The sequence below is a fragment of the Vanessa cardui genome, chromosome 27 (assembly GCF_905220365.1).
Source record: "Vanessa cardui chromosome 27, ilVanCard2.1, whole genome shotgun sequence".
NCBI lineage: Eukaryota > Metazoa > Arthropoda > Insecta > Lepidoptera > Nymphalidae > Vanessa > Vanessa cardui.
This window is the reverse complement of record NC_061149.1, coordinates 5,867,861-5,880,193: the sequence shown is the minus strand read 5'-3', so window position 1 is coordinate 5,880,193 and position 12,333 is coordinate 5,867,861. Positions and strand designations below refer to the sequence as shown.

The 12,333-nt window shown below is 35.7% G+C and overlaps 1 protein-coding gene across 1 annotated transcript in view; it reads left to right on the top strand.

Annotated features, from left to right (window-relative positions):
- The window catches only part of LOC124541199 (diacylglycerol kinase 1), a 161,660-nt gene that overhangs the window by 133,445 nt on the left and 15,882 nt on the right, over positions 1 to 12,333 (top strand). The window contains exon 4 of the mRNA XM_047119068.1: positions 9,389 to 9,462. Within this exon, the coding sequence (XP_046975024.1) occupies positions 9,389 to 9,462 (74 nt within the window). The remainder of the gene's footprint in view (positions 1 to 9,388; positions 9,463 to 12,333) is intronic.

Genomic DNA, 12,333 nt, shown 5'->3' with positions numbered 1-12,333 from the left:
TACTTCTGATTTTTCATAACACAAGTGCTTTTTTAGCTACTTACATAAACCTACCACCAAGTACAGTTAAAGTAATAGCGTTATTTTATAATTTCCGAAAGATCACGTAATACGGAACCATCCATATATTAAGTCACAGTAATTTTATGGTTTCTTAAGCGCCCTTCCTTAGTCATCGGTACCATTAATTCCGCCTCCGCTGCGAAGGCACACAATTTGCAATTAACTACTAAATTATTCGCGTGTATTAATCCTGAGTGTTTGTTAACTAACCTCTGGAAAAAAAAGTCGAATGACGCTCGTGTTGAGGTTATCAGAAATCGATTTGATTTACCTATGTAATGTATGTATATGTTTTGTGGGCATGTGGCCTATTGACCTATTTCAGCGACTTCTCTAAGCAGATACCAGATCTATGACATATTATAGCCCATAGTCCCATTGCTGGGCTAAAGAATAAGGACTTTGTTTTGGAGATGAGTCGGAGTTTATTACTCTGTTCCAAAGCGTTTGGTTGACATATTCGTTGATTTTTGATGTTTTTTTCCATCTTCCAATTTCATGGCTGTTCTGGGTTGGAAACCTCGATATTCAGTATTTATCACGTGTTCATTGCTTAGCTGTGCTAATTTAACCAAAGAGGTCGCTTTTTTCCTGGCCCTATGGGCCTAGGGCACAAATGATTCATTTAATTTCTAAACTTTTTTTGGGACAATTATTATTTTTGGTATTGGTGTCTGAAAAGTGTACATTTAAACGTTGGATATATTATACTCAATACTTAATATTACAAATGTTAAAGTAACTCTGTTTGTCTGTCGCTCTTTCACGACCAAATCGCTGAACCGATTTTAATAAAATTTGGTATCACGCAAACTTGAACTCCAAGAATGGACATATACCACTTTTTGCCCAACACATGGCAACCTTCACCCTAAAATGCGAACGAAGCTGCGGTCGTATACTAGTATTATAATAAAATCCATAAACGAAACCGTGAGCTAATACTTAAGTATGTAAGAAGTTCGAACACAAAAAACATTTTATCCTAAAAGCCCTTTCCGCAAATAGTTCACGCCTTGGACATTAAAGTAATTCTAACGAATGGCTGCCTAACACGTCTTTATTAAGGTCTTAGGTAACTTACACATGTTGAGGTGAACTTACATTTGTTAAACATAAATTAAAGTTCATTTTAAAGAAAAGAAACATTAGAACCTTTTTAACAATGACTGATTTGGGACGCACGGCAATTTTGAAAGGATTGATGATTAAAAAAAAGGGATAACAATTATTTTTTTTTTGATTTTAGTATATGTAGCAACAGAGGATATAGTATATATCTGTTTTGCATATACAAGCACGATATAATATTTTTGATGGATATTTCTACTTTAAAAGGAAAATGGGAGAGTTAAATTTGAGAAATTGGGTACCTGATAGCACGTGATAACCAGCGCTTGTACCAGCGCTGCAGCTTTATTACCGTCCCAATCGTCTATGTACCACTAACTTTGAGACTTAAGATGTTATATGACTGCAGTGGCTCACTTATCCCCTCCAATCTGGAACACTACCATTCTATAGCTATTTCACGGTAAGACAAAATACAACCCACCCAATTGTATATACCCAAACGGATTGGTACAGTCGTGGTAAGAAAAGGATCGTCACCTTAAGATCTATTTTCGTGTGCTTGGTGTAGGCGATAATCTACTTTACCGATCGAGAATGACATATTGCGTCGCAATGATTTGATGTTTAGATTCAAAAGGTATTAAGAGTTTAAGACTTGATAAAGGAATCAATTTGATAACTGACGAAGGTTTTCTGACTGTACAAAGCCCTTGTACCCAGTACAAAGATTTTTTCAATTCGTTTCACATATAAAACGATTACAGTTTCATTTAATTATCATGAAACCCTAACTTTGTAATTTAACAGTTCTATAGATAGAGGGAAGCGTGGGACGTCAGATCTATCGCTTAGGCTCCATTCACACAGTGGTTCGTTTGATAAGGTCCCTTTTATTGAATAAGTTTGTATCATATTTTTTAAATATTAAACAACATCACATACATTACTCTGATCCCCAATGTAAGTAGTTAAAGCAGAAGTAACGAAAGCACCACCAACACTAATGATTTTTCTACATCGACTCGGCCGGGAATCGAACCCAGAACCTCAGAGTGGCTTACCCATGAAAAACGGTGTACACACTACCCGACCACGGAGGTCGTCGTATTTTTTTTAAATCGTTTTTATTTAGCCACAGCGCTATATCCCGGATTAAAATAGGACCTCCCCAACTCGTGGGTGACGTAAGAGGCGACTAAGGGTATATATTAGGGCCCCAGTGCATATCACCTGCACTTTGGGCTACCCACGTGGTGGCAGGTAAGCCATCACGATGGCATTCCCAAGGAGGGATAGTGTCAGGCAGGCGGTCTAAGCGGTATGACAACGCTGTGTTGTCACAACAGTAACAAAGACAAATGGTCGAAAGCTTGAATAATAACAGTCTGTAAATTTCTCACTGCTGGGCTAAGGCCTCCTCTTCCATTAAGGAGAGGGTTTGGAACATATTCCACCGCGCTGTTCCAATGCGGGTTGGGGGATAGCCCATGTGGCAGAATTTCAATGAAATTAGACACATGCAGGTTTCCTCACGATGTTTTCACCGCCGAGTACAAGATGAATTATAAGCACAAATTAAGCACATATATCCAATACTTGTTCTGATAATAGCTTCGAGTTTAAAAACGCTCTATTTTCGCCAAAAATGCCATAGATCCCGTAAAGTCGATAAATCCTTGGCGCAAGGTATCCGATTCCATAATAAAATTAAGCAGTTATATTTAACTTTGCCTAATTATAAATTAAAATCATTTGTAACTATATAATACAAGATTGCAAGATGACAAAAAAGCGTGGAGCTAATCCTTGTTGACTTCCAGGCAGGATATATTATATACATTAAATTATATTATGATTTAATGTTAATCAAAATTAGATTTTTCAATATTGTTTTAGTTTTAGTCGATTTTTTTTTTATAATAACCGGTACGCATATGAATCAACTCCACCTGATGGTAAGTGGAAATGGAATCCAAACGCGAAGAAGACTAGTACGCACAGCAAGAATGAGCTGCACTAGTCACCTTCGCCATGCCAGCCTGCAAGATGCCTCATCACGCTTCGTTTGAAGGCACCCAGGTTATAAGAGGAGAGGAACACGTGTGCTGGTAAAAAGTTCCATTTTTTGGCGGTGCGACAAAGACTTGCCAAATTTCTTTGTGCGCGTTGGGACAGATGTCACAGTTAGGCGATGATTGTGTTATTGTTAGTTTTTTTTTATGAGCGGGTAACTCCGAATGGAGTAGTGGTTGTCGCCTCGATGAATAGCGGCCGTCATTCAGTGGACAGCTGCCGCGCGAGGTGTACACGTGCTAACCTATTGGCTCGTAAAGTTATAATCCAGTGTTAATTGTGTGTATCTTGTGTGTTGAATTAAAGAACAATAAAATAATAAGACTTTGGACAATAGGAGTATCTTTTTTTCTTATTGTCAAAATACCTACCGTTACAACGCTCACCATGGATAACGACAGCCAAGATTACTATGAGGCCCCTTCTGACGCTCCTTTATATATATATAATATATAATTATATAATATATAATTGTATTCAACTGACATAAATCTGTATTTTAAATGTAGGAAGAGAGTAACTATTGAGTTTCGACAGTTCTTCTCGATAGAATCTACACTTCAAACCGGTGTTAGTTTCACTTAATAAATTGAAAAATGATTCAAAATTACTTCTGAAAGCCTACTTGAATATGAAAATTAAATTATATTAAAATATAATTTAATTTTCATTTATTATTCAAGCTTCCTGAGATGGCCCAGTGGTTAGAACGCGTGCATCTTGACCGACGATTGCGGGTTCAAACCCAGGCAAGCACCGCTGAATATTCATGTGCATTATTTGTGTTTATAATTCATCTCGCGCTCGTAGGTGAAATAGAACATCGTGAGGAAACGGCATGTGTCTAATTTCATTGAAATTCTGCCACATGTTTTCCACCGACCCGTATTGGAACAGCGTGGTGAAATATGTTTAAAATCTTCTCCACAAAGGAAGAGGAGGCCTTAGCCCAGCAGTGGGGAATTTACAGGCTGTTGTTGTTGTTTGTTTTTGTATATATAAACAAACTGCTAAATACGGATCTTCAGTGTGAATGAGCACTTAGGGTTGATTTCAAACGGGCGGAGATTACCCGGCGGGATGCTGTAACCCGATATTTATTTATAACTCTCGATTTGAAAGATAATCTCTGGATAAAACTTTAATTGGATCTCTGCGATATTAAGTGGATTATTAAGTGGTTTATCGGAGATGGAAATATGGCTGGAAGTGGCGTTAATTTTATCTTTACATAGTATAAAATGAAGCTTACTTCTGTCTGTCTCTATGTATGCTTACATCTTTAAAATATATAATGAATTTTGATGCGATTTTTTAATAGATAGATTGATTCAAGAGAAAGGTTTATATGTATAATACATGTACAATAATGTAGACAAACACAGATAATTTTGGTTTCTTAATGGTGATGTCGTAAGACGTTATGGTTTGCACCGTCTAACTAGCTGTGTGTGTACCCGCGACCTTGTACGCGTTTCAATTTGCCAGTTATCTGCCAGTGAAAGTCCCATTAAAATCGGTCTAGCCGTTCTATAGATTAGCCGAAACAAACAGAGAGACCGCCCGACAAATATTGTAAAAAGTGTTATTTTGGTATATGTACCGTGTATATACCAAATGCAAATATAGATACAGATGCATTGATTAAAAATGGGTTATTAATATTACGAATAGACACTCCAATTTTATTATAGGTATAGATGACTGCAAAACTGTCAACGTTGTAAGACATTCTGTAGTATAAGTACGACACAACTTAGATGACGCATCGGCAAAATTCGTAAAACCGATCACATCCGAATTGAGTACGCTATCCCAAATTATCAATATTTATTTCTCATGCGAATATGATCTTTGCACAAACGTAATAGCTTGTAATATCGTATGACCTAATATATTCGTCAATGATGCGTCGATTTACATGCACTTGCTTTCTCTGACGCGAGAATCTATAGCGACGAATAGCGTCGAATGGCGCGATAGGGAGCTATTTCTATTGGTTGTGTAAATCGGCAGTAATCGGTTTTATTTTCATTCCATTGCATTTTCCGATGCTACATCTAATTTGTGTCGTACTATACCTATATTTAGTTTCAGTTTTGTACTCCAAACCTTCTCCTCAAAGGGAGAGGAGGCCTTTAGCCCAGCTGTGGGAATTTACAGGCTGTTGTTGTTGTTTGCACTCGTGCGAAGCCGGGGTCGCTAGCTCGCAATAAAATATTTAAGAACCTTATTATAAAAATTAAAAAAAAAAATAATAGGTCTTCCATGAGAGTTCGCGTTTCTTCAGAAGGGTTTTTAGGAATTCAGAAACCTAAGACAGGATTGGTTTTGATTTAATTTCATTGTAAACTGCAAATCACTGATTTACATTTGATGACCTCCGTGGTCCAGTGGTGCGTACACAGGTTTTCATGGGTACGACGCCGAGGTGTCCGGATTTAATTCCCGGCCGAGTCAATGCAGATTATCATTACTTTTCTATGTTGTCTTGAGTCTGGGTGGTTGTCAGGACAGCTTCATAATCCCTTTATTTTCTTTTCGATGCCGTCAAAGAACTCGTTGGTCGAGCTTTGTATTATTTAGGAATTTTTGGTATCCTTTGACGTGAGAATATCTGTGATATTCGTTTTCTGAAATTCCGAATATATTTACAATTCAAACGACTTGATGTTTTGCATTTTGTACCGAAGGTTACACCGTGACGCATTTTTTGAAATTCTATTGCCAAGCAGAATATTTAGTATTTGTAAATAAACGCTTCGCTTACCCTAATAGCAGTAAAACCGAAAGGGCTCAGTATTTACGACGCTTGCATCCACTAAGTAATAAGTAGTACATTGCAAACCTGCAGGTATTTAATGACAGCAAAATTCTGCCACATATGAATGCAAGTGCCCATACTGAAGCGGCGTGGTGGAATATACTTCTAACCTTCTCCCCAAAAAGGAAAAGGATAACCAAGTAGAGGAAACAGGCTGTACATGTTGTTTTATTTTGCTTTAACCACAGGTTCTTACAGTGTAATTAAAAATAAATTATAAGAGATTCCTTTGAATCAATAGATTCTCCCAAAAAGAACAGCCAAGAAATACCGTACCAAAAAATAGATAATTTTGTTAATCAGATATAAATTAATTATATTATTGTTTATAGAAATGAAAATTACCGTATGTAAATAATTTCAGTAGTTCGGGATGGCCAAAATAATATTATCGTTTTACAATGATGCTCCAATCTCTCTATCTTTTGTTAGAATCCCACGCTATCGTCCAATTGTTTTATAAAGACAGCTCAATCATATTTAAAATAAGAAATAGTGTTACGTGCCAGTATTAAATGCTATGCCATATAAAATAATATTAATTACAGTTTTACAAATTATTGATCAATTAATTACAATAATAATTGTATATAATAAAGTAAATTCAATAGCCCTGTTATATTAATAATATGCAATAATAATGTCATATAAATTATGATATTGAATCAAATGTATACACCGTATTGAGGGCTAAGGTTACTCTCGTAACACGTATAGTACGACACAAATTAGATGTAGCATCGGAAAATGCAATGGAATGAAAAAAAATCCGATTACTGCCGATTTACACAACCAATAGAAATAACTCTCTATCGCGCCATTCGACACTATTTGTCGCTATAGATTCACGCGTCAGAGAAAGCAAGTGCATGTTAATCGACGCGTCAAATTGACGAATATATTAGGTCATATGATATTACAAGTAATTACATTTGTGTAAAGATCATATTCGCATCAGAAATAAATTTTGATAATTTGGGATAGCGTACTCAATTCGGATGTGATCGGTTTTACGAATTTTGCCAATGCGACATCTAACTTGTGTCGTACTATAATTGTGTATCAATACTTACTAAATTAATGCGATAACCAATACTTTTTTACATGAGTCTTAAATTAACTAAACATAACGATTGAACTGTCATCAAAGTATATTTACCTACCTAAAATGTCGTATTTAATTTTTATATTCAACATTATTTCATTTTGTAAATCATTAAAACATTTATTTGCTATTTGCACAAACGTTTCGACGATCGTCAATACAATATCTGTTCGAAGCAAAGATGGCGCGTCGTCATGGCAACGGTTGCCTAGCAACGGAAATATTATGTTACCGTAAATAGAAATCTAGGGACAACTCGTCAGTTTAAACATAATATAAAATATATTATATACTTTCTTATAATTTACTATATTTTATGTTAGTTGTAGAATTTTTTCATCTATATAATATGTTATATAGATGACGAAATGATTAACTTTCAGGCAGGATATATTATAATTATGTATAATTGTACTAGCGACAGACAGCTGTACGCCATTTTTTATACTACGTTACGATTATGATTTTGATATTGATTTCTTGAGTAGAATTATTATGCTTTCTAGGAAATCCAGGTTAATCTTATCTTTAGGTAAAACTGACCTGGGTATTTTTTTTATATGTATGTACATATATACATATATGGGGCCAACGAGCAAGAGGCTCACCTGATGGAAAGTTATAACCACCGCCCAATGACATCTGCAACACCGGGGGGCTTGCAAGTGCGTTGCCGGCCTTTAAGGAAGGTGTACGCTCTCTTTTTGAAGGTTCCCTAATCGTATCGGTTCGGAAAAATCACCGGCGATGGCTGTTCTTTTTATGGGAAAGATTGGCGGACGAGCATATGGGTCACCTGGTCAGTGGTCGACATCAGCCACAGACAATGACGCTGTATATTAACTATTCCTTACATCGTCAATGCGCCACCAACCTTGGGAACTGAGATGTTATGTCCCTTGTGCCTGTAGTTACACTGGCTCAATCACCCTTCAAACCGGAACTCAACAATACTGCGAATGTTGTTTAGCGGTAGAATATCTGAAGAGTGGGTGGTACCTGCCCAGGCGGGCTTGCACAAAGCTCTACCACCAAGTAACCCAATGGTTCCACAGAGTTGTTGTGCGAGGTAGAACCAGCTAACATTAATTGTGATTTAGTATAGTATTCACCACTGAACGAAGCCCTGCGTTGTGAATCTGTAAGGATTCAATTCGTAATTGTATAATTTTGACAACTAATATATTGACGTACCAGCGACCCGCCCCGACTTCGCAAGGGTGCAATGCTGATACTAAATATACTACTGAATTTGATTATTTATAACATCACATTAGAAACTTCTAAAATAAGCAGTGTTTCCTTTACTGTATTTTCTATGTATTCTTTTTTTTATGGTATAGGTTGGCGGACGAGCATATGGGCCATATTATTATTTCAATTAAAATTATATAAGTATATTTAAAAAATCATGACATATATCTTTGTTCTATTCAAGCGAAGTCGGAAGGGGAAGTTAGTATATACATAATATATAATAAAGAAAAATGTTAAAAACCTTATAATCTTTTATAAATATATCGATTTAAAAATACACAAAGTAAATTTCTTGAAGGGTTGCCATAGTAATCGTCTTTTGTGTTTAAATTCTTTCACAGGAAAATGTAAGATCAAAGAGTTTTTACCGTAACATTTTCGTGATATTTAATTGACTCCTTTTACCTATTAAGCTTAATATTGTAAGTGTCTTCGCTAAAGTGTTTCTTCTCAAAATACATTCACGATACTTATCGAAGGGAAAGAAGCACTTTATACGCGCTATATGAAAAAAATAGATGTGTGCGCCACTTTGTGGGCGTATGAATTTAATAAAAAAGTTATTTTTCAGTTCGCTGATTTTACTATAACTTTTTAATTCTGTATTAGGCATATTTTGTATTAAGTTTCAGGCAAATCGATTCAGCCGTTCTTGAGTTATAAATAGCATGACTAACACACTTTCATTTATATATGTATATGGATTATTCGTTAATATGATATAAAACTACTCGTAAGTGCTATCAAAAACCTATTTAAATAAAATGTATTAAAAAAAATATGATGATTTATTTTTTAAATGTTTTCTTTCCTTGCCCGAGTCTCAATCCATTTGACCGATCACCTGCCTATATCATTAAAAAGGTGCAATGATCTTCAGAGGTCCTCACATTCTACGACACCCAGGATAGGAGGTACACCTCCCATCCTTTAGCTTCAATGTGAAGCCATATTTTTAATATTGTATTTCTTATAATATTTTTCTTCTCCAGGACATCGACTATGAGGGGTTCCGGTGGTTCCTGGACACATACCTGGAGGTCACCACACCTGATGAACTGTCCAGGTAAGTCAGATAAATATAAAACTCTTCAAACACATAGACACTTTTATTTGTAGTACATAATACAAAGGCAAGACAAGCCAAAAGTCACTTTGATAAAATCAGTGATAAACATTTTATGTGCACTAGGAGTAAAGATAAGCTTAAAACGCCAAGTTTCCGACTCCGCGAAGTCAATAAGTCCGTCTTGGGGCAAGGTATCCGTTTCTATAATAAAATTCCGCAGACATTTTTAACTTTGCCGTTTAGTAAATTCAAATCGTTTGTAAAAAATACATTGGTAGAAAAAGCATATTATTCAATACAAGATTTTATAGATGATAAAAAAGCGTGGAGCTAATACCTGTTGACTTCCACGCAGGATATATTAATTTAAATAATTGTATTTAACTAACATGACTTGGTATTTTTAAATGTTAAAAAAGAGTAACTACTGAGTTTCTTGCCGGTTCTTCTCGGTAGAATCTACTTTCCGAACCGGTGGTAGCTTCACTTAATTGTAAAATGACGATTCATAAGTGCTTGTAAAAGCCCACTTGAATAAAGTATACATACTTTGATTTAGATTTTTGATTTTTGGTACAATAACACATGTAAAATAAAACATACATTACATTTCAAATTTAAAGTAACTTTTGCCTAGATAAATGCCTATGTAGCCTAAATTTTAAGGGAATTTGTCGTTACACAAACGAGCCAATCCAAATACCGGAATCTTTGTATGCATTAATGTGTATATGAAGTGGATAAGATGTTTTGAAGAACCAATTTGTAACGTGCTTTTAATCCATTGCCAAGATTTAGATTCAATATTCACATTTCGGAAATTGCCCTCCGACTTCAACAGGCGTTTAAGTGATTTGCAGCATTTAAAACAATTTGATGGTGTAATTTTATAATCAATTGAGTATTTTTAGTAAATAATACATTTAACTATGTTAATCCTTTTTTATTTAATTCAATTAAATTTAATTTGTGGTTTGTATCAAGCCCTGGGTTACACACACTGGTCATGACCACGAAACAGCACTACACTAAGTAATATAGCTGTGTTTTGGCTTGAAATGTAAGCCAGTACAACTACAGGCACAAGAGACCAGTGACGTAAATAAGGCGGTGCCCAGGCACAGGGCGTAAACTCTCGGGGGCGCAAGAATAGACAGACTGGCCAGGACTATTGTTTCTTCGTTTTGCTCTTGTTAGATTCCGCTGAGCCCCTAGTACTCGATTCCAATACAAACGTACTGACATGCTAGTATCATTAAAAACATACATCGCGCTCATTATTTTGGCAGCGCACGAGCGTATTTGTGTTTAGTATTTATCGTTAATGGGCGACGCATTTGCAGTAGTGGACCTGCGGTTAAATTTTAGTGAGTGAGACAGTAAGATAGGCAAAGGGTCTGCTTATATACGGCGCAGTTATAGAAGCTCGCACAGGGCGCAGAAAAAGCTATTTACGGCATTGCAAGGGACATAACATCTATATATTTATTCTTATCTGTGTATTGTGTAATAAATTTTGTACTATATACAATAGTGTTTAATGGTAAAGTGACTTAAAATTACTGTACCCTACCCATATACGTAAAAATGTTATAATCCTCTGCCCAAAGGTAGCCTGAAAGAGATCGCTGCTTAGCGATAAGACCGCTTGTTGAAACTCATGTAACTTTTGCTGCTCTCTAGATTTACAGGGTTATTGGTAATTCAATGTTTTCCTGTTAGGAGGTGATGAGGGTGACAAATTTTTAAAAAGAATTGAAATTTGTCAAAAATGCAACTTCAAACACTTATTTGAAAAAAGCTAAAAAACGTGATAACTCAAAAATGGTTCACTTTTGCATATATGGGGATTAAAATTATTGCAAATAGTCACCCCTATCCTCCTAACGGGAATACGTCGAATTACCAATAACTCTGTATATTACATATTACATTTTTACCTCGTTTTTTATCGTAGCTCATAATTGAGTTTTGGTGGATAACGGTATTATAGAGACACGGCAGAATAGTACACTGACATGGGTTATATAAAAAAAATTAGCATTACAACGTTTCCGTTTCCGCAAAGTAAATTTATTCTTCTGTAGCGAGGCGCGGAAGGAATTTTAAGTGAGAAGCGAAATTCTATAATAAAACTTCTGAAATACTTATAACTTAGCCAATTAGTAGCTCTCACAACTAAACCACTGAACCGATTTTGATGAAATAGGTTATGTTACGAACTTAAGCTCCAAGGAAGGACATAGGCTACTATTTGACAACACATGACAACAAACATCTAAAATGCGAGCGAAGTCGCGGGCAACAATTCGTAATAAATATTGTAACCAAAAGTAAAAGGAACAGCCTGTAAATTTCCCACTGCTGGGCTAATAGCCTCCACTCCGCTTAAGGAGAGGGCTTGGAACATATTCCACTACACTGTTACAATGCGGGTTGGTGGAATGCACGTGTGGCTGAATTCAATGAAATTAGACACATGCAGGTTTCCTCGCGATGCTTTCCTTCACCGCCGAGCACGAGATGAATTATAAACGCAAATTAAGCACATATATATATAGTGGTGCTTGCCTGGATTTGAACTCGAGCTCATCGGTTAAGATGGACGCGTTCTAACCACTGAGCCATCTCAGCTTACACTAACACATGACAACAAATATCAAACAATATAATATAATAATTCATATAGAAAAAATTGTAAATAAAGTCCTCTCTTTATCAAAATCAAAATATACTTTATTCAAGTAGACTTTTACAAGCACTTTTGAATCATCATTTAAGGCAACGCATTGTGCGTTACATTTACGTATTCTGTTATGCTTATTCCGGATTACCTGTTCATGAATTATTTATGATAAATATCATAAT